Source organism: Cydia strobilella, chromosome 5, assembly GCF_947568885.1.
Source record: "Cydia strobilella chromosome 5, ilCydStro3.1, whole genome shotgun sequence".
Classification (NCBI taxonomy): domain Eukaryota; kingdom Metazoa; phylum Arthropoda; class Insecta; order Lepidoptera; family Tortricidae; genus Cydia; species Cydia strobilella.
The window spans coordinates 861,467-885,400 of NC_086045.1; the positions used below are offsets into that span (position 1 = coordinate 861,467).

Below are 23,934 nucleotides of genomic sequence, written 5' to 3' on the forward strand. Positions count from 1 at the left end.
TGCATCAAGGCGGATTGTTTACAGAGGACCTACCGGGAAACGCGAATCTGAAATTTCCTTATCTGCCTCTTTATCGCTCGAATATGCAAGTGACAGAGATGTTAGATAACGAAATTTCGATTTTCTCGTTTCCCGATAGACCCTCAGGTTGTGGTAGTGGCGCCCCCTACGCAGAGTTTCGAGTAATATTCCCTATTGAGTAAAACTTGATTTTAACTTATTAAAATTAACAAAAATGTAGGACAAAATTAATTTAATCCTGTATTTTGTGAACACCGCCTCAGCATCTCTCGTTTAAAAACGCTTAAATCTAAAGAAATTTCTCGTACTTAAATAAACAAAGAAAATTCTATTCAATTCTCACTCAAAGGTTTATCGAAATAATTCGCCACTTTACTCAAATAACATTGAGGAAAATATGAACGTACCCTCGATAAAAAAGGGTTGTCAACTTTGTCACTCCCTGAAATTTTCATGTATTCCATAGACACATATGTTCTTTTCCCCTTTTATATGACCACTAAATTGTTTCGAAAAGGGATTCATATCTTGTATTCCTTATTGAAGAACTTTTGTTGAAATATTGCGGTTTTAGTTCAAGATTATACTAATAATATGTTACAATTATTGTAATAGGGGAAGATATTATTTCAACCGATAAAGAAAGACAAATGATCTCGTAATCATTCGGATTTTTAATATTTTAGTTGTATAGTATGCGGACCTGTACTGACAATGGCATTCTGTTAAACAAAAGCCATTATTTCTTTTGTGCCTGAGCGCGTGGCCTTTGTGCCTGATCGCGTGGCTATTGTGTTGGAGCCTCAGGCACAAAGGCCACGCGCTCAGGCACAAAAGATATAATGGCTTTTGTTTAACATAATGCCATTGTTAGTACGTAAGTGAACGAGCTCAGTAGAGATAGCGTTAACTATACCATCGTCCACACTCGTTTAACTGTCCATGGGTGGAATGCCTTTTGTAATAAAGTCCACCGATGGACAACTAAGTGTTGCTGTTTGTACATATTATTTATATTTAATGATATATGTAGTTTTATCGATCGCCAAATAAACGTATGGACTGCCTCATAATAAGGTAGCTGACAATATTTTAATGGTATCTGTCGATCAGGTTTGTTTTGAGGATCAAATGTCTGCATTTGACCCATTGTCTTAAAGCAATACAAAAGTCACAAATGATGGTCAGTCTGCCATCGCCCTTTACTGAAACGCTCTAACACAAGGGTCGGCAACGCGCGTGTAATATCTCCGGTGTTGCAGGCGTCCATAGGCTACGGTAACTGCTTACCATCAGGCGGGCCGTATGCTTGATTGCCACCGACGTGGTATAAAAAAAAACACAAATGGCAACACAACGTGACGTCACTGTTGTGTCACTTTGCTGAAGCCGCTTTGCTTAGAATTCGATTCGATGTATGGAAAACAAGGAAATTGCGATTTTTTCGGTGAAATGTTGCGTTTATGTCTATTGTTGCTATACAATATATTTTTTTATAAAATGTAAGGAATCGAATAGTACCGTTTCTTTTCCTATTTGAAAGTTTAAAAAAAGTTTTGTTTCGAAACTTTGATATCTTGTATTTTTTATTATTCCCATATATTTTTTAAGTTTGTAATTTATTGTGATAAACTGCTCATTTTCTATCTATTTAACTAGATTTAGTTAGAAAATTCAACATGTGTCAACTACCATATTCATAAAGTTGGTCATTAAAATAATAGATGTCACCAAAATGAAGACATGAAATAATAAAAATCTCTTACTATTAAAAAATCTCTGCCAAAAAACTTAGGGCCACTTAAACCATCCCACTAACGAGGTTAAGCGGTTAAACCGTAAACCCAGTATCAAATTAAACTGGTAACCACGGTAACTGCAGGTTTAACCGGTTAACCCTGGGTTCCTGGGATTGTGTAAGTGGCGTTTAGCAAACTAGAGGCCATGGAATGTAAGTGAAGGGAGGTAGACATGGCAGCAGGCGTTCGATCGTGAGTCATCAAATATAGGTTCCAGAACCTACCTAGAGTATGTCGTACAGGTGACGCCAATGTGTCAAGATTGTTAAAATTATCTACTAAATATTGCCTGCATTTTAGTTTTGTCAACTATGAACGTCACGCGTCTATTATTAATAAAAGGTCATTGCTAGAGGCTAGTAGTTCGGTAGTAATAGTAGATTGTGTCACAAGAGAGCAAAATTACATATTTACGGCGAGGGCGTACAATTGAATCCTAAACGAAGCGAAGGATTCTAAAGTAGAATCCTGAGCGTAGTGGCGCCCAAGATGGAAATAATTTTGCTACCATGTGACACATACTACTTTTCACATCACCTATGAGGTAATTATGATGTTTAAAAATATTATTTAAGCTAAAAAAATAATGTGCATTTTTTTTAATAGTGTCCTAGAACAGAAAAGTGTTACTTTGATCCCTCCTAGCAGGGAAGAAAAGTGCCACTGATCCCTCCTAGCAGGGAAGAAGAACCCCTTTTCGAATTGGTGATGTGAAAAAATGTTCCATTTCGTTTCATTTCAATCTTATTTCCGGTAAGCTACAAGAGCAAGCCTGTTTACCGGCTGCTTTGCATAAATTACGGCGGGCTTTCAGAAAAAACGGACATTTATCAGAGTAAGGCTTCTTAAGCGGCGAAAACGTTAAATTAGGCTCTTTTAAATTGAGCGGCGAATTAAGAGAAGCGAGTAGCTATACAAAAACCGGCCAAGTGCGAGTCGGACTCGCGTTCCAAGGGTTCCGTACATTACACAATTTGAACAATGTATTTTTTATGTGAAACGTGAGTCAAATGTCTTTAAAAAACCCGTAGGGGTCGGATCAAAAACTACGTAATTCAGTCCGACTCACGCTTGACTGCATTTCCTAATAGGTTTTGCTGTAATCTATAGGTAAATATCTATTTTGTGTATATTTTTTAAAATTTTGTACCCAGTAGTTTCGGAGATAAAGGGGGGATGGTCATTTTTTGCCTATTTTCTTGAATAACTTCTAAATAATTTATCCTAAAATTATAAAAAAAATATATTTGAGATTTTTACAATGAACTCTTTCATTTGATATATAACACGATATAATTTGATAAACTTTATTTTTTAATTTTCTCATTTACCCCCCAAAAGTGGCCCCCATGTTTAAAATTAATTTGTTTACGTTATATGTCCGTCTTTGGGTCACAAACTTACATATGTATACCAAATTTCAACTTGATTGGTCCTGTAGTTTCGGAGAAAATAGCCTGTGACAGACGGACAGACAGACGCACGAGTGCTCCTATAAGGGTTTCTTTTTTTCCTTTTGAGGTACCTACGTAACCCTAAAAGTATTAGTTGTTTAGTTTTCTTAACAATTCTATTCGACTGGTAATTCTACACAATACACAAGATGCTTCGTCGTTTTAGTGACATCAAACAATTGCTAGTTACCATCGTAAACAATGTTAACTGACCATTTGCATACCTTACTGCAACGAGATAAGGTTTACCAATGGCCAGTTCAGCTCATTGACAAATAACGTGTCGAATGCTAGTTATTGATATTGTTGCATTACAAACCTGCAGAATGGGCATGTAAAAATGATAAAAAAGAATGAAAAAATTACCCCCATTAGAACAGCGCGATCGATTGTCACGGGGTAGCCTAATTCCCTAGAGACCGCGTCCCCGGGTGGCGGATAGGGGAATGCTCACCGGTTGGGCGTATCTGTAGCAGGTACCCCCACCGGAGGGTAGGAGGGAAATTAAATATCTCCCGCGGGCCACAAGGCCGGAGAAGGACACTTCGTAACAAACCCCGTCAGCAGGCTTCTTTGGAATACTCGAAGCAGAGGCTGGCGAAGAGGAAGGCCCCCTCTGACGTGGTGGACGAGTATGGCCAAACTATTGGAAAAAGCCCAACTACCCAACCCGACAACTCAAGACAGATCGTCTTGGCGCCGAAGGATAAGGAGAGCCGACCCCACCTAATGTGGGATAAGGCAAAGGAAAAGAGAAGAAAACAGCGCGATCGATTCTCCTATCGATTATGAACAAACTGTTTTAAGGTTTTCAGTGGGTCATGAAACACCGTGTATAAGTGAAAAAACTGATTTTCTCGGGCGATCTTTGAACTGATGACTCCGTTTTACCAGCCCGCTGTTTCACGAACTACTTTACCCTTTTTAGGTACATCCACATTATTCGTTTCAGCCTATTCTTCGCTTTGCCGCAATCGAGTAAAGTCTCAAAGTAAAAGTACAGAAAAACTGGAAATAATGCGACGAGGAAATTCGTTGCAAGTAAAACGATTGTAAGATCCAAGGAATTTTCCGGAACGAGAATAGAACTGTGTAGCGGGCGTCGAATTGTTCAGTGTGCGTGAACCTTTTCCTACACGTTTTCGCTTTTTTGCTTCTCTTTCGATGGAATTTTTACGGTCTACGATTCCTTTTCGATTTTAATCTTGCTTAAGAACAGTGTTTCTCTTTCAGAGCGTTTTCTACCGTTAGATATTAGGTGTGCTAAAACTCTTCATGTAGCTTTAAAAACCTTCTGAAGAATCATTACTTGTCTCTTCCTTAGTGTGCCGCTGTGTATATATTATATATTTATATATTTTATGTATGTACGTATATATGTATTTATATATTTGTATATATAAATACATATATACGTACCGTGTGGGACCCGGGTATGTCCTTAAACTGCGTCCGGACCCGGATATGTCCTTAAACTACGTCCAAAAGAGAGGTATGGGCACTGTGAATGACATCTCGCTTTGTGTGGTAGGGCACAGGACAGCGGATGTCATTCCAGATCTAGAGCAAAGCCCAACTGGGGAAGTACCTCCACCTTACGGAAAACCGCAGCCAAATAATACTAGACCCTACTCATAATGTTGTGTTTCTGCCGGTAAGTAAGGTTGCCAGAGCTCAACGAGGGAGAGGAGTGTTAGGGTCGGCAACGCGCGTGTAATATCTCCGGTGTTGCAGGCGTCCATAGGCTACGGTAACTGCTTACCATCAGGCGGGCCGTATGCTTGATTGCCACCGACGTGGTATAAAAAAAAAATGCATCTGATATACATTTTACTATTTGGTTTTACCTATTGGTACGTATTTATTTATTTGTATCTGTATGTGTAATCTTCTTATTCCTGTAATTTAGTCGTGCACTACCTGTTCTTTAGTTTTCTGTTCTTTATATCCTGCTACCCTAAGGTTGTCTGGAAGAGATCGCTTACAGCGATAAGACCGCCTGTTCCTACCTCAATCTGTTATTGACTTTTCTTTTGTGGTGCAATAAAGTTTAGTTTTATTTTGACCGGGATATAGACCGTGATTACCTTTTGTATTATTTATGAGCTCCCGATATTTCGACGCAGTTACATGCATCATGTTCACGGGTGACAAATGCATTGCAAATATGGGGAGCTCATAAATAATACAAAAGGTAATCACGGTCTATATCCCGGTCAATATATATGTCGAGATTTTGATTATTTTCTTTAATTCCATATTCTTACCATTCCGTGGAAAATAAGTCTAGAGGAACTATTTTTTCCTCAAAACTGATCATGTGAGAGTAATGACACTAATGATGATGACATTTTTTTAAATATTTTTGTTTTTGGATCAACTCTCGTTTGATCCAAAGACTTTCTTGTAGGTTAATGTTTTTTCAAAATCTTTGGCCTAGTAGTTTTGGACATAAGTGGTACCAAATTTCAACTAAATTGGTTCAGTGGTTTTGTGATAGAAGGACGAGTAATCCTATGAGGGTTCCGTTTTTCCATTTCGAGGTACATACGTGACCCTAAAAATAAAATCATTAAAAAATATGTATACTTAGGTAATATTTTAACAAAACCTCTTACTTCGATGTGTAAAACCAAACACTCCATGACTTGATTTCTTTGGCACGGAACTGACATCCATATTCAAAACTTTGTTGCACGAAAACGCGAGCATAGACAAAATGCAGTTATAGACTAAGAGCTGACACGGAAAATGCCAGCAATGAAACTGTAGAGCCGACATCAAACACCTATATGTGTATGTATACACTTTTAAACCTTACACTTTTGTAATAAGGAAAAAAATGTAAACATAGCTTAGTTATTTTTGCTGTACTACCGGAGCCAGGAGACTGGCAGCTGTTCAGCGGTGGAGGTCAAAATGACAGTTAAAAAAAAAGGAATGCCAGACTACGAAAAAGTCTTGAAGTTGTCTGATATATGAAGGGCTCGACCTATATCTATTTGATTCATAACTTTATACGACACCAAACTTGCATCCTTTAAGTGGTCATCGTTGTCTGATCTCCACCGATGTACAGCTGACAGACGCCTGGATCAAGTAGGTAATAAGAATAGCATCGCAAACTGTCCAGTTTCGTTGCTCTCATTATGATGATTATTTAAAAAAACCGGCCAAGTGCGAGTCGGACTCGCGCACCGAAGGTTCCGTACTTTTTAGTATTTGTTGTTATACACAAATACATCATCATACGGTTCGTGAGATACAGCTTAGTGACAGATAGACAGACGGACAAACGGACATCGGAGTCTTAGTACCCTGCCCCGTTTTTACCCTGTGGGTACGGAACCCTAAAAAGGGCGTACATTCCCTATCAACTTTTCGCCGCCTTGGCCATTGTCTTGATATAAAGTAAGTACATTTCGTTCCCCACACGCAGGGACCGGCCCGCTATCCCTTATCGGGGTTTTATAAGGGTATTGCATAAGGCTTAACTCACTATACCCTTTGCCAGACGAAACCCTTTGTTTTGGTTTTAAAAACCCTTATATAAAGCTACCACATTTGAGTAATCGGTAGCCCAAATACCCTTACAAAACCCTTATCATCCGCTCACCAACACCTTGCATATTGCTTATAAGGGTTAGCCTTATAAAGGGCTTCCCTTTTAGCATATAAGCGTGCTAATTTAAGTCGTCTACCTTGTTCATAAAGCACACATTACTTCGAATCCGAGCGATCGTCGGCGGCGACGGCGGCGTTCTTTGACTAGGCACGTATTTTCTTTCCTTTTCATACACTACCTTAGATATATACTAATCCTGTCTCTTTCACGCAAAGGGAAACCTTTATAAAAAGCGCTTAAAGATAAGGGTAACCCTTATTAAGAGCTAGCCTTATTTTTGGTTAGCTTTTCGGTAAGGGTTAGTCAAAGGTAAGGGTATGAATAGGCTTGCAGTTCAAAAGGGAAAGTCTTTCAATGTGTTAGCCGTGTTTAAGTGTCACCCATTGAAAGGGTTTTATCGCGGAAAGGGTTGTCCGGTCCCTGCCCACACGCCACGGCTTGATATGTTATACGGGTTGTTTACGTGCAATTTGTGGCTTGGCGTTGACGACACACTGAAAGGTGATATGCAGGCAACACACTGGCAACCCCTCTGGTGTAATGTTGCAGATATCCACGAGCGACGGTAATATATCATAAAATATATACCATTTTCCGGAACTACCTCTCTGTCTATTGGGTAGCGAATGGGGACCTCAAATATGGTGTTAGCAAAATGCATTGGTGCTCTATTACACCGAAAAGTAACACAATACTACCACTGGGCGGATATTGTTTGAGTAGGTATCTACCTATATGTGTGTTCGTCATGTCTATATTGTAACTATTTGGCTTGGCACCGACTTAAAACGTATCAGTTGCTAGCGCATTAAAAGAGAATATTTTATTTTATCCATTTTGAAGTATATTTTTCCTTTTCTTAATTTTTATTTTATTTTTCCAGTTTTAGTTTCACGCAGCATTCTGCAAGACTCCTTCCTGTCTGGCCAAGTCATGTATTTATATCACTGCCAGTCTTTTTGGGAAAAGAAGTAACGTTCACTGTTCCAGTGGCGACAGTCGGCGAAAGAAGCGTAAAAAAACCGGCCAAGTGCGAGTCGGACTCGCCAACCGAGGGTTCCGTACTTTTTTAGTATCTGTTGTTGTAGCGGCAACAGAAATACTCGTACATCATCTGTGAAAATTTCAACTGTCTAGCTATCACGGTTCATGAGATACAGCCTGGTGACAGACATACGGACAGACGGACAGCGGAGTCTTAGTAATAGGGTCCTGTTTTTACCCTTTGGGTCATAACAGGCCTTTGCGTCTATTGCAGACGATTTATGCATCGCTGTTTAGACAGCGGGTTTGGTGACTGTGGAGGCCGATGCGCGAGCGGCACGACCTCCCACATTTTTGACAGAGAAAGCTCATGCCACCTGAGGTTCCAGTCCCGGTTTCCTTTCTGTGCCTTTGGGTACAGAACCCTAAAAACACCTTTTTACCACACCGGGTCCGTTTCTCAAAAGCTTGTAACTTGTAATACAAGCGGATGTCACTTTTTGACAGCTTTTGTTAGAAAAGGACTTCCACTTGTATTACAAGCTACAAGCTTTTGAGAAACGGGCCTCAGCTCGTTAAGGCTCTTCATTATTATGAATAAAATTGCATTTTTTCCACAAGAATGGCAAAGTAGTTTAATGTAAATTTTGAGTTGTTTTCTCATTTTGATTGGGAATTGTAATATTTTACAGTTAATTTTTTCCTAGCTCAGAGCTGTGGTAAAAAAAATTGTGTTCAAAAATCATCCAGTGTTAGTACACGGTGTGACAGAGTATCGGTCGTCGGATTTGCGAGCGTCGATAACAAGTGTGAGCTCGCTTACTGCGCCAGTCATCCCGCCATTCATCTGGTCCAATTCATGAGTTTCTTTTGAAATAGATTTGCACGTTCAAAAGTTAGATATTGGAACAAAATATTTTTCACCATACCAGCTTGTAAAGGCTCACTTGATTGTTCAAAAACTGATAAAAAAGATGCATTTTATTCACATTAGGCAAAGTAATCAAATGCAAATTTTGAGTTGTTTTCTTATATTTTGTTTGCTGGTAGAATTGACTTTTAAATAATGATTTTGAATGATAAATATTTAATAACATTCATTTTAAATCGATTTGCTTTAATTTTGTTTGATATTTTACAGTTAGTATTTTCCTTGTGTTGGGTTGGTGAAAAATTTTGTGTTTCACTTGAAACCCTCGCAACGCTCAATATTCCATTTTCCGAGCCACTCGCTACGCTCGTGGTTGAATATTGGAATCTTTCGCTTGCTCGGCTATTAAAGCACGAGAAGTTAAACAACAACTTTGCCCCCTTGTAAAATAAATAAGTATTTGACACTCCTACTCCACATATCCGACAAGCTACAAGTAAGTTTTCTTTCAAGCGGATGTTACGTAATACGTAAGCATTTGTGCCATTTTCAACCAAAAGGTTACTTATTGTCGCTTGTCAGTAAGGCGCTATTTCCATACAGCTTCAATTAGAAATCAACCTTATCAACAAGCGACAATGTGGTACCTTTTAGTTGAAAACGTCACATTTGCTAAAACAAGTTCGAATAATATTCATCAATATTATATATATAGTGCGTATGTATGTATGTATGTGTCAATTGTATGTATATGTTTGTATTTATGTAATATATCGCAGCTTTATTTGACGTTTTGGCGACGATTTGACGTTCATAACCGCATTGTAATATGCCTACTACTTGAATAATAAACTTTCTTTATCTTTAGTTTATAAGTACCTATCTTAGTTAGCTTTTCATTTAATTGATTTTTTTTTCTCTCTCTGTACCAATTGTGTCTCTATTTGGCCCTATGGTTGACTGGTAGAGAATGCCATTTGGTATTAAGTCCGCCATTTGTAAATTTTTGTATATATTTTGTGTAATAAAGTTTAAATAAATAAATAAAACTATAAGTTCACAAAAAAAAGGCGCGCCTTTCACTTGGACCATGCATATTGCACATGCTTCGGTCACACCTTCATATCGAGAGCGGAGCATAGCCAAGCAAATAGGGGACTTAACATCACCTTCAATGTTGAAAGGTTACGTCAATTTTGATACTTATGTTGGGATAAAATCGAATGAGAAACGGTAAACATTACGAAATAAGAAATAAGCTGTTTTAACTCATTTATGGCCACTTGCACCATTTATTAACCCGGGGTTAACCAGTTAAACCTGGACCTGGATGGTTACCAGTACATTTTGACACTAGGTTAAGGGTTTAACCGGTTAACCCCGTGTTAGTCCATGGGATGGTGCAAGTGGCGTGGCGCTTAGGGCCACTTGCACCATTTCACTAACTCGGATTAACCATTTAAACCTGGAGTTACCATGGTTACCAGTACAATTTGACACTGGGTTAACGGTTTAACCGGTTAACCCCGGGTTAGTGGGATGGTGCAAGTGGCGCTTACAGTGTTAGTGGAAGTAGTTGTTATAACTATTCCAAGTTTTAGCCATCTGCGTAGAGCACATTTGACCGATTCGCAAGGCCAAAGTTATCCTGTAAAAATCGGCCAAGTGCGAGTCGGACTCGCGCACGAAGGGTTCCGTACCATTACGGAAAAAAACAGCAAAAAAATCACGTTTATTGTATGGGAGCCTCATTTAAATATTTATATTACTCCGTTTTTAGTATTTGTTGTTATAGCGGCAACAGAAATACATCATCTGTAAAATTTTTAACTGTCTAGCTATCACGGTTCATGAGATACAGCCTGGTGACAGACAGACAGACGGACGGACAGACGGACAGCGGTCTTAGTAATAGGGTCCCGTTTTTACCCTTTGGGTAAGGAACCCTAAAAAAGTTGAGTGTTATTGCATGTCTTTCTAATTATCTTGATAAAAATTAAAAACTAAATTCCACATACAAAAAGCTCCACACCGTCACATTTTTTGGGGAAAAAAAAACAAGAACGAAAAGAAATTTTGACCCAGTTGCAATGCGAATGTAGGTGAAATTCGCATGGCTTCTATGCAATAAGATTTATAGTAAGTTGTCAGCGAGAGTACTTGAGTCGTTTTGTGAGTGGATCATCTGTGAAAACTTCAACTGTCTAGCTATCACGGTTCATGAGATACAGCCTGGTGACAGACAGACGGACAGATGGACAGCGGAGTCTTAGTAATAGGGTCCCGTTTTTACCCTTTGGGTACGGAACCCTAAAAAGGATGACTTAAGCTAGAACAATCCGGGCCCGGGCCGGGGCGCGCGACACTTATTTTTCTGTGACAGGTGATGGTGATCACGTGATGCTTTCTATAGAAAACGGAGGTGTCGGGCGCCCTAGAACACCATTGTTCCGTGATGGGAAAGACATACTTAAACTAACTTTTACCACTTAACAGAAAAACAAGGTAGTTGATAATAAATTGCTTTCCTAAGATGCTGTAGTGACTTTACTCGAATCGTTCTCAAAAGCCTCTTTATCATAAAAACTTAATGGATTAGTTTTAGCTCAAACAAAGAGCTCGCGAACATTGCAGATTAATTTCAAAGTAATAACCTACTTGAAAAGATCTAGTTTATTTCATAACTAGCTTTTGCCCGCGACTTCGTCTGCGTGGACTTAGTAACAGCAGCTAAAGTAGCGCCTGGAAAAAATCTCATAGCAATAATTCAATTTGAGCATATGCACACAAATTAGCAGGCACTACATTAATTATCTCAATTCCACTCCGCTTTTTACTTTCTTAAGGGATGATTTTCGGGATAAAAACTATCCTATGTCCTTCTCAGGGGCTCAACTTATCTCTATGCCAAATTTCATCAAAATCGATACAGACAGACAGACAGACTTTCGCATTTATAATATTAGTATGTAATTTATGAAATGGTAACTTCCTTTGCACTACACCAGCTGGTAAAGGTTCTCATGATTGTTCAAAAACTGATAAGAAAGTAGCTTATTCACATGTGAGGCAAAGTAATCAAATGCAAATTTCGAGTTGTTTTCTTATGTTTGCTGTGGTAGAACTGATTTTTAAATGATGATTTTGAATGATAAATATTTGATAACATTCATTTTGAATTTTGCTTTGATTTTGTTTGATATTTTACAGTATTGTCCTTCTGTTGGTATGGTGAAAAATTTTGTGTTTCATTCGGTGGCAAAATTTGTTTAACCCCGCTCAAGATTCCATTTTTCAATTTTGGAATCTCTCGCTTGCTCGGGTATCAATATTAGCAAGTGGTTAAACAACAACTTTGCCCCCTTGTTAAACAAATAATTATTTATTTTAGTTTTGTCACTGAGCAAGCTTAAGGATCAAGGGAAAAAAGAAAAAAGTCAAAACGGGTAAATGTGGCAGGCCTTCACATTGTTTGCTATTGATTAGTGTTTATTATTGCTTAGTGTTTATTGCGAGTTTATTATATTTTAACGCAAGTAGCAAATTTCACACACTCGTTTAAATTCTAGTTGTATGCACCACATTTTATCAAAATCGAACGAAAAAGTAAAATCAAAAAGAAAAACGGTGAACATAAAAATAAAAATGAACTCCGTGGTTTAAAAAAACTAGAACAGTGAGAGGGCTCTTTTCAACCTCAAGTGAGACAAAGAGTTCCCTCCATTTCCATCGGGGACGGTGTTTAGATAAACATCTTCATAAATACACTTCTGTATTATTAGATGTTGAGGATATCTCAAACGGTCTTTTAGTTTTATTTTTTAAATATCTGACAAGTGACAGATGGTTTGCCGCGGTTTTGGACAATAATGACATTGACAGGAGATTAAGTTAAGACAGAGAGAAAAACGCAAGTTGTTGGATAAGAGATTTGTATTGTTTTAATTATAGAAAACTCAAAATAAATAATCTATTGTAAACTAATTTGGAGTTTTAGTGAGTGTCTTTTATCAGAAGTGGCAAGAACGTTGAAGAATGGGCCTTAAATGTCAAAGAACAAATGATATAAAAGCGAAACCTACTGACTGAGCAAACTGAATGCTTTAGTGCAAAATCTTGAATATTGAGTATTGCACATATGCAAACATTTTACAGCCTACATTCTTAGCTATGATGGCATATACGCATGTCAACAACTCAACAACAATGACAACCTTAGTGACAAGGTTATGCTAACCTTAAAATATGAAAAGAAATGTGTATAATAAAAGTTTGGTTATTTATATAATGTTGAGTAATTGCTTCATGTTGATAAATATTTTAACTATTCTAAGATGAAAAGTAACGAGATTGAGAACTACATGCACAGATGATGATAGTTTGGGTGTTTGGATATCCACAAAGGCCTAATTGTTGAAGAATTATAATGAATTATTGCAATGTGCTATATGGCCATATATAAAAGGTTTATGAAATATAATCAGCCATATAAGATTGAATGAAAATGTCAAAGTCTTTCCCAATGATCACTGCAGCTGCTTGATGGGAATCTTCACCAAATTGTGCACAAGGATTTATTTTTTCAGCGAAAGCAAAGAGCATTGGCAAAAGAAAATCTGCGGTGAGAGATGACTGCAGCTAACTATTATGTCAAAAGTTACGAAGTGGATACTGCATTTGCTACTATGACAAAAGTTAAGTATTCTCTACACAAGTTCTTTGTTTGTTGGCTGTTGGCTTAAGGGTATACTTATCTAATCACATGAAGGATATTATTATTATTTTGTTTTAGACAGGCAGCTGATGCTGGTACGTCTAAATCATAGTTCACTTAGCATGATTTCACAGTTTTGATAGTTTGTCTAGTCTATTTTTAAATTGATTCACACTTGTAGAGTTCACAACTTCAGAGGGTAATTTGTTCCAAGCCTTTACTATTCGGTTTGCAATAAAGATGCAAGATAGTATGCTATTTGAAGTTCTCCAACAGTACTGCCATAAGTCAGTATTGGCTCACACTTCAGTGTCAGACACTTAAGGTTGAGACCAATTTGTGAGACTTCAGTGGAAATTGTGGATCGTGTAACTGTATGAGATATATGTGTGAGTTATCACTGGGTTAAGTGTTGTGTATAGAGGTGTTATGAAAAGCGTAGGATGCTGGCATACAAGAGAAATAAAATAAGACAGATTAGTATATGAGGATGGTAAATGGGCGATTTATAGTTATTTAAGAAGGGAGTAAATTTAGAGGTTGAGTTTTTGATCAAAAGTCGAGGGTTAGATAAAATAGTTGGTTAAAAGGTAAAAATAATAATATGATATTAGACCGAGCAATTATTCCGTAATTTGGGTAAGGTCTACTACAATCCATTAGAATTAAAAAAAAAAAAAAAAAAAACTTGATTAAGAACAGGAACATTGGAGGAGGGGCCGGAGTAGTGGAGTGTTGGGTAGAGGAGCAGGTACTAGTTGTCAAGAACGGGCTGCGCAGTGGCATAGGGCTGGTCTCTGGTCTTGGTCCGGGTTTGAGCATGTTGGTGCCAGTGTGAGGGGAGAGATAGATGGAGCCTCACTCAACAGGGTGTTGTTAAAGGCAGGAACCAGGAACAAGGATATTTAGAGGTGGACTGGTTACAAGAGGTCATGTATGTTCTTAATGGATTTACTATTTGGATCACATCACAATATAAAATATAGACTTAGAAAACTATGTAAGAAAATGTTGATATTTACTGATCAAAATTTTGTATTAATCTCAAAATTAAGAAAAGGGAATTTAGAATGTTATGTGCCAGAAATAGTATGAAGGTTGATAGTGTAACGCTTCGTAAACACGTGGTACAAAAACTATAGCACAGGTTACAGTATTGGACCTACACCTTAGGTCAATATTTTGATCACATGTTTTATTGATATTACTGAATGCTTATAAAACTTATTTTACAAGTTTTTTTTTATTTTTTATTTACTTGCAATGTGTCTATATAACTATGTATGTTTGCACGGGTCAAATCTTGCAAGCTAAATTTGACCCACTTTCTGGTTTCCGATGAAGCTAAAAATTGGCATACATAAGTGCCACAACAAGTTGGACAGCTTTGCAGCTATTTTGCGCAAAAGAGTGGCATCCTTAGTGAAGAGGTTGCGGGGCAGCCCAAACAGCATACTGAACACCATTGCAGAGCGATGTGAGGGGCGCTTCCAGAAGCACTGGAACCTTTTGCATTGCTCGCTAGGTTATGTATGATTGTTCTTGAGTGTGTTATTATGTATATATAAATAAAGTATAAAACTAACAACTATGGACATTGTTTCCGAAATAATTTGAATTTGAATAAGTAAGTTGCGTGACAATGCAATATTATGGTACCATCCAGCTGATCTGATGATAGAGATAGGAGGTGTCCATAGGAACTCGGTGATAAAACAAGGCAACCTAATTTGCAAACCAAACCGTGTTTGGGATTATTGGAATTGTCTAAGTATTAGTTGTCTGTCAAAAGAAAAGTACAGTCAGCGATAAAAGCTTGAACCAAAAATGAAATATTTGCCAAAATTTTTTATAATATGAGGGATAGAGTTACCTAATCAAGAATCTCGATAGAGTATTTGACTTGTTTTGTAAGTGTACATCTTAGTGCATGTTGATATTGTTGATGTAATTGAAGCCTTCATCATTAATAACAGATGATGTCCCAGTGCTGGGCACAGGTCTTCTCCGCAAGGTCATATTTAATCCTTCTGATCAAACATTATTTTGATAAATTATTAGAAAAATGTTAGTGAGTCAAGAATAGTTGAACCGAAATTTGAAATGTTGAATCCAAACATGCTTTAACATGACGAATATAGTTATTGCCCTGAATTATGATTGCAGAATGTACTGGCAAGAGTCTGCGCACTTGAGCGGCGGTGCGAGTCTGCGCACTTGAGCGGAGGTGCGAGTCTGCATACTTGAGCGGAAGTGCTAGGCTATACGTCTAAGCGGCGGTGCGAGTGTGTGCGCCTGTGTGGCGGTGCGAGTCTGCAGGCCTAAGCAGTGCACAGTCATCGGGGTCAGTGGAGTCGCTGAGGACCAACTTAGCTACGTCGCAAATCTCCTGATGCGATTTAGAAGGCGCACGAGGCGTAGAAGTTCTGAAGTGCTGCTTGCTGACCTTATTGGGCGAAGGCTTTTCATCATGAGGTCGAACTGATAACTGATTATGACGCTAGCTCGAGTGCAGTGCAGCCCTATGTTCAATGTTGCAGATGGTCTGATCACTATATACTGATGTGGCCAGAGCATTGCCCATCATTGCTGGCGTCATTATGTGGTCTACCTAAACTAATGCTTATCCTAATATAATATAATATCTAATGGTTAATCCGTTATTTAATGATACATGTATGGTGTTTCTTCTTTAACACTAAACGCTTGTGACATCTCAGAAAAAAAAATGTCTAGGTTAATAATTGTATACAGTCATGCATGTCAATAGTACAAGATTGAGATGATTGATATGATATGTTGATGATTCAGGTTCGGTAGATTCATTAAAATATGATTGACTTTTACATGAAATATTATGAAATGTACGATATTATGGTATTAGGATGTCTGAAACAAAGTAACAGATAGCGAAAAGAGAATAGTTAGTAAAATAGAATTATTTGGTTGAGAAAAAAGCTATTCCACCTAAGTAACGTGATGTAAATAGTAAGGAAAAATGAAAGTCAAAGAAAATGATTGTTGTTTATGAAAGTCATGTTTATATATGTGAACATATATTTAATTATGATAATACTTACTGCCTTTAGATGAATACTAAAGGTTATAATGTTGCCTTTTTGCCGCTGAGATTGTTATTTGTTGCAAATATGGATAAGTATACTAAACAAATGAGCAGGTTCACCCAGCCACACTGGTGACTGGTGTGGTGCAGAGCAAAATGCCTTCTCAGGTGAATACATACTGTTAATGTTTTAGACTGAGTGACCAGGTTCATCCGGCCCTAGTGTGGTGCGGAGTGAAATGTCACCTCAGGTGAATATTGTTAATCAGTTAATGTTTAGACTGAGTGACCAGGTTCACCCGGCCCTAGTGTGGTGCGGAGTGAAATGTCACCTCAGGTGAATATTGTTAATGTTTAGACTGAGTGACCAGGTTCACCCGGCCCTAGTGTGGTGCGGAGTGAAATGTCACCTCAGGTGCATATTTTTAATGTTATAGACTGAGTGGCTAGGTTCACACGGCCGCATTGGAGGCTAATGTGGTACGGAGTGAAATGTCACATCAGGCTATAATTTTTAATGTTAGGTATAGACTGAGTGGGTAGGTTCACACGGCCGCAAGTAGAGACTAATATGGTACGGAGTGGAATGCCACATCAGGTGAATGTTGATAATGTTCTAGACCGAGTGTGTAGGTTCACACGGCCGCATTGGAGGCTAATGTGGTACGGAGTGGAATGTCACATCGGGTGAATATTTTGAATATTCAAGACTGAGTGGGTAGGTTCACACGGCCGCAAGTAGAGACTAATGTGGTACGGAGTGAAATGTCACATCAGGCTATAATTTTTGATGTTAGGTATAGACTGAGTGGGTAGGTTCACACGGCCACAAGTAGAGACTAATATGGTACGGAGTGGAATGTCACATCAGGTGAATGTTGATAATGTTCTAGACCGAGTGTGTAGGTTCACACGGCCGCATTGGAGGCTAATGTGGTACGGAGTGGAATGTCACATCGGGTGAATATTCTGAATATTCAAGACTGAATGGGTAGGTTCACACGGCCGCAAGTAGAGACTAATGTGGTACGGAGTGAAATGTCACATCAGGCTATAATTGTTGATGTTAGGTATAGACTGAGTGGGTAGGTTCACACGGCCGCAAGTAGAGACTAATATGGTACGGAGTGGAATGTCACATCAGGTGAATGTTAATAATGTTCTAGACCGAGTGGGTAGGTTCGCACGGCCGCATTGGAGGCTAATGTGGTACGGAGTGGAATGTCACATCGGGTGAATATTCTTAATGTTTAAGACTGAGTGGGTAGGTTCACACGGCCGCAAGTAGAGACTAATGTGGTACGGAGTGAAATGTCACATCAGGCTATTATTTTGAATGTTATGGACTGAGTGGGTAGGTTCCCACGGCCGCAAGTAGAGACTAATGTGGTGCGTAGTGGAATGTCACATCAGGTGAATGTTAATAATGTTCTAGACCGAGTGGGTAGGTTCACACGGCCGCATTAGAGACTGATGTGGTACGGAGTGGAATGTCACATCGGGTGAATATTCTTAATGTTTAAGACTGAGTGGGTAGGTTCACACGGCCGCAAGTAGAGACTAATGTGGTACGGAGTGAAATGTCACTTCAGGCTATTATTTTGAATGTTATGGACTGAGTGGGTAGGTTCCCACGGCCGCAAATAGAGCCTAATGTGGTGCGGAGTGAAATGTCACATCAGGTGAATATTTGTCGCATTAGAGACTAGTGTGGTAAAGGTCGACATGTCACGTAATGTAAATAAGGCTAATGAAACAAATTCTTTACGAGACTTTAGACTAATCTGTGATAAGTAAAAATGTTAAAATAAGTTAATATTGAAATGTAATAAGAGTCGTGTGGTACATTGGACAAGAAGGTTGTGAAAAGTTAAATCCTAGAGTGAGTTTGAGGACAAACTCCTAGATTGTCAGGATGGCCGAATGTTAGATGTTGAGGATATCTCAAACGGTCTTTTAGTTTTATTTTTTAAATATCTGACAAGTGACAGATGGTTTGCCGCGGTTTTGGACAATAATGACATTGACAGGAGATTAAGTTAAGACAGAGAGAAAAACGCAAGTTGTTGGATAAGAGATTTGTATTGTTTTAATTATAGAAAACTCAAAATAAATAATCTATTGTAAACTAATTTGGAGTTTTAGTGAGTGTCTTTTAGTATAAAGTAGGCGTTCTCGTACAGACACGGAATTCTACTGAGAATAATTCTACATATAAGAACTCCTAAAATCAAAACGGCGTCATCTGACATAGATAATTAATTAAGCTTAGAGCTTCATATTTCATATTTCATATTTCATATTTCATTTATTGCACAGTCATGATACATAAAATAAGGTGTTACAAATAAAGTAAGTAAATTCATGACACCCTGTTAGGGCACAACAACAATGTTTAACTTACTATCTAATACCTATTAAAACATTTCATTATAATATATCTACCGTAATTTGTGTAAAGAAATAAAATAAGATAATTATAATCATCAAATAATAACATTGTAAAAGTGATAAAAGATAAAAAAAATTAATAACATTCCATACATTCCGATTTTGGCAATTGTAAAAGTAAAAGTAAAATAAAAAGAATAAAAAAAATTAATCATAATTTGAATTCAATGTCACAATAAATAAATTAAAGTATTTTAAATTCTTATTATAAGTATTTGCGCTATTTTACTTCGTCAGCTTTTCATCATTTAAAAATTCCTCAATTGAGTAATAGCATTTGTGAATTAACATGTCTTTTAATTTCGTTTTAAATAATTTGTCACTTGGTTCAAGTTTAATAGTGTCCGGAATTTTATTGAAAATTGAAATACAATTATATTGTGGCCCATTTTTGAAGATAGCCAAGTTAGATTTTGGTAGGAGTAATTTGTTTTTATATTGGCTTCTAGTTTTTGATGTTTCCGGTTTTATCGGGAATAGATCTGGGTGTTTTCGAACAAAGAGGGCCGCTTCCTTTATAAATATTGAAGGCAGCGTTAACAAATTAAGTTTAATAAAGTGGGGGCGGCAGCTATTAGGAATGTGAATATTTGCTAATATGCGGATACACTTCTTCTGCATGATGAAAAGTTGGCAAGAGTCTACGCTAGCTCCCCATAGGACCACACCATAACGGAGACTCGAGTAGATATACGCGTAATACACAGACAACGCAGATTCAAGGTTCGTGTTCGATTTAAGTACGCTTAGCGCGTATGTATATGTAGCTATTTTTGTTTTGGTATTTTGAATGTGGGTTTTCCAGTTTAAACTGGAGTCTATTGTGATTCCTAGCAATTTAAATTCGTTAACCTCCTCAATTTCATTATTATTAACTTTTAATTGTAACTCTAAGGGCTTCTTTTGGATGGGTTTAAACTGCATAATTTTGGTTTTTTTAAGGTTTATTTCTAAATTGTGGTCCTCGAGCCACTTCTGAACGGTAAGGAGCGTGTGGCAAAGCTGTTTGTTGCACTCAATACTATCAGTACCATTAAGTAGCAGGGAAACGTCGTCCGCGAACATAACACACTTGATATTTGTATCCAATATTTTAGGCAAGTCGTTTTTGTAACACAAGAATAGGGTACATCCGAGAACACTTCCCTGTGGAATTGAGCAGGTGGTTGACCGCAACCGTGAGGTGGTCGCCGTAACCTCCCGAGTCTCGTCATCGTAGTTATCGATTTGCACAACCTGTTTCCTATTTTGCAGGTACGATTTAAACCATTTATGTGCAGTACCCCGTATTCCCATGTCGTGCAATTTAGATAACAGGATTTCATGGGACACTTTATCGTAGGCCTTCGTCATGTCCAATAGTAATCCGATAGCATATTGTTTTGTGTTTATTCTCTCTAAAATTTCTTTTACATAGTTATAAACTGCTAAAGTTGTCGAGTGATTTTTTCGAAACCCATGTTGGTTTTTATCAAATATATTATATTTTTCAAAGAAGCTGTAAATGCGATTTGACATGGCCATTTCGAGAATTTTAGACACAGTCGGCAAGAGCGCAATTGGACGATATTGGTTAGGGTTGTTTGCGGCGCCTCCTGGCTTAAGAATCGGTTTAATTTTTGATATTTTTAATAGGTCTGGAACTATGCCTTCTTCGAAGGATTGGTTAATTAGCCGTGTTAAAGGCATTACCAACTCAGTTGCGCATATTTTCATTAAACATGATGGGATTTCATCGCAGCCGAAACTATTTTTATTTTTTAATTGTTGTATTAACTTAATTACCTCATCTTCGTTGACTGGGCTAATGTAAATAGAATTACTGGCGGGAGAGATAACGGGACGTCCGAGCGCTTGTGGCTGCGCTGCAGCTGTGCCCGGCGCGGGCGCCGATGACTCACCTACCGATGCGAAGTACTCATTAAATATGTTTACGATTTGTTGGGGTGATTCTACAACTAAGTCGTCTATTTTTAATGACATATTCTTGTGTTGTCTAACTTTATGTTTGCGTGTAATAGTGTTTATTACCGTCCACATAGTTTTTGTTTTATTATTTGATCTTTTTATTTGGAATGAGTAGTTGAGTTTTTTTGAAGTTTTAACACATTTTTTTAAAAAATTTTCGTATTGTTTATAGTAATTGCCTATGACTTCATTTTTTGATATATTTAGAAAGGTTTTCAGTTGACGTTTATGCTTGCATGACAATCGTAAGCCTTTTGTTAACCACGTTTTGTTTTGTGTCGGTGCCAATAGTTTAATCTTTCTCCTTGGTATATATTTATTTAAATTATTTTGTAGTATGTTGTGGAATGCTTGAAAATTTGCGTTTATGTCGTTTGTTACCGATAGTATATTATTCCAATTTATTGCCTTCAACCCTTGTTTAAATAACTGCTTGTTTTTTTCACTAAATATTCTGCTGTGTGCGAACCATGGTTTCGGTTTTATCTGTGTTGTTTGTGTTTCTATTGTTAACAGAATGCTTTTGTGATCTGATATACCATTATCTTGAACTTCAACGTTATATTTCATCTCGTTCGTGAAAACGAGATCTATACAAGTAGATGAGCTATTCGAGTCTCTTGTGGGTGTTTTGATAATTTGTCTTAGATTGTAACATAACATGGTGTCCAAAAGTCTTCTGCTAGTAGAGTTATTAGTCAACATATTAATGTTAAAGTCCCCTACTATGACAATTTTTTTGTTTTTATACCTTTGATGTATGATACATAGTAATTTGTCTAATTGTTCAAAAAAGGTTTCAATTTCCGGGCCGGGCCGATAAATATTTATTAATAACATGTTTTCTTTAGGGATTTCTATGGCGCAACATTCGAAGACAGACTCTTTCGATAGTTCAGCGATGTCTATTTTTTCCATGAACTCGATGCCTTGTTTTAGTAGAATCGCCACACCGCCTCCCTGGCGTAAACAACGACTAAATTCCGCTGCAAACTCGTATGTGTCAAACGTGACTAATTTGTTTTGATATTGGGCAATCCATGTTTCTGATATACAAGCTATTGGTATATTTTTGCTTAGTAGAAATGATTCTATAATATGGCTTTTGTTTTTTAAGCTTTGTACGTTTTGCACCAAGACTGTCATTTTATTCACGAAAGGAGTGTGCGTTGCTACTATTTTCCTCATTGCAACGTGTTTTGTTATGACTCGGCGGTATTTGTTTTGGTAGGGTGTGCGATGGGGAAGTACTTGTGCTTGGTGTTGTCTCTTGTGATTTGTTTAATTCTTGTGGTTTTTTTTCGCGGATGATATGTTCCTTTCCTTCAATAAATAGCTTGTTATTTCTTATGGTTGCGTATTTGCCTTCATGACGTGCTTGTATCATAATTTCTCGTAGTAATTTTCGTTTTTCAAGAGATTTTGTATCCAACCATGCAGATACAGCGTACCCTGTATTTTTAAAGCAGTAGGCATTTTGTAGTATGTAGTTTGACATTCGTTTACTTAATAAATCTATTTTTAGCGGGCGACGGTAACCTTTTTTACCTACTCGGCTGGCTCCTTCAATATATCCATTTATATGTATATTTAGAATGTCATAAAACATGTTATCCACTCTGTGGCACAATTCTGATTCCGTTTCTGAGTGAAGTTCGTCTAGTCCGTAAAGAATTATTGTTTTTGTTGGTTCACTGTGATGATTGCAATCGTGTTGTGCTTTTAATTTGGTTTGGAGCTCAAGAAGTTCCGTTTGTAGCTTCCGATTTTCCTTTTCCAATTGATCTATTTTTGTGTTTGTTTTTTGCAATTCTCGTTTTAAAGTTGTTTGGTTTGTTGACAGTGTGCTGTAGTTTTGTGTAATTTCTTGTTTTAGTTGATGGACAGCATCACTTATTTCTTTTTTTATTGTTCCTTGCATCTCGGCTACTATGGCTTTGTTGTTTGCTTCCAGAAGGGTTCTAAATTGATCTAGTGTGATGGACTGTTGATTATCTTGATTGTGTTGTGTTGGCGGGGCGATGACAGGTGATATTCTTGCTGGGGGGTTGTCGGAGGCTCCGTGTGAGCTTTCATCTCCGTTTGGGTCTAACAGTTCTTCTATAGATATGGTAGTGTCATTTAAGGTTGGTGAACATTTTTGATTGCGTACTGGCGTGTCATCATTTTTTCGCCTCCGTGTAACATTTTCACAATTTGGGCAACGCCAGGATATTTTTAATTCGTGAGAGTGTTCTCTATAATACGCTTGTGTCATATTTGTACACAAGTAGTGATATAATCCCTTGCATGCCACACAGACCAAAAGATCCGTGTTATGTTGGATCGGATTTAGACAAGCCATGCACCTCATATTTATTTTTTTTGTGTATTCTACTGTATTATAGTGTTAATTAATGTTTTGCTTTGTGCGGTTGCTTTTGCTTAGCTGCTATACATTAGTTTTCCATCACGCTAGAATAACAAGTGGAAGTACCTACGAGTAGTAAAACACTAGGTAATTGTACAAAAAAGAAAAACATAACAGGAAAAACAGATCATTAGTATAAATGTGAACTTTTATTTCATTAGGGTTCTGTACCCAAAGGGTAAAAACAGGACCCTATTACTAAGACTCCTCTGTCCGTCTGTCTGTCTGTGTGTCTGTCTGTCACCAGGCTTTCTCCATGAACGGTAAAAGCTAGAGAGTTGAAATTTTCACAAATGATGTATATAACAACTAACTAAAAAGTACGGAACCCTCGGTGGGGGACTCTCACTTGCCTGTTTATTTATTTATTTGGAAAGCAAACGGAAATAAATGAGCAGAAGATAACGTATCAAATACACACTAAGACCGCTTTCGAATATCGATATTGTAAGGCAATATTTTGAAATAAATAAAAATCGACAACATTCGATCAAAATTGACACTTGGCGCGCTTGGCCCTTCTTGTAGAATGTGACAGTGATAGCGGCAAACAGATGGAACGGCCGTAACTAA

At 37.7% G+C, this 23,934-nt stretch overlaps 1 protein-coding gene and 1 long non-coding RNA gene across 2 annotated transcripts in view; both read right to left on the reverse strand.

Annotated features, from left to right (window-relative positions):
• LOC134741279 (uncharacterized) overlaps positions 1-23,934 on the reverse strand; it is a 239,099-nt gene that overhangs the window by 79,874 nt on the left and 135,291 nt on the right. The gene's annotated exons all lie outside the window — the stretch shown is intronic.
• On the reverse strand, positions 19,741-23,331 carry LOC134741269 (uncharacterized). The gene is made up of 2 exons (XM_063673980.1): positions 21,193-23,331; positions 19,741-19,838 (listed from the first exon to the last, which is right to left on the reverse strand). The coding sequence occupies exon 1, from the start codon at positions 23,302-23,304 to the stop codon at positions 22,099-22,101; it is 1,206 nt and encodes a 401-aa protein (XP_063530050.1). The 5' UTR covers positions 23,305-23,331; the 3' UTR covers positions 19,741-19,838; positions 21,193-22,098.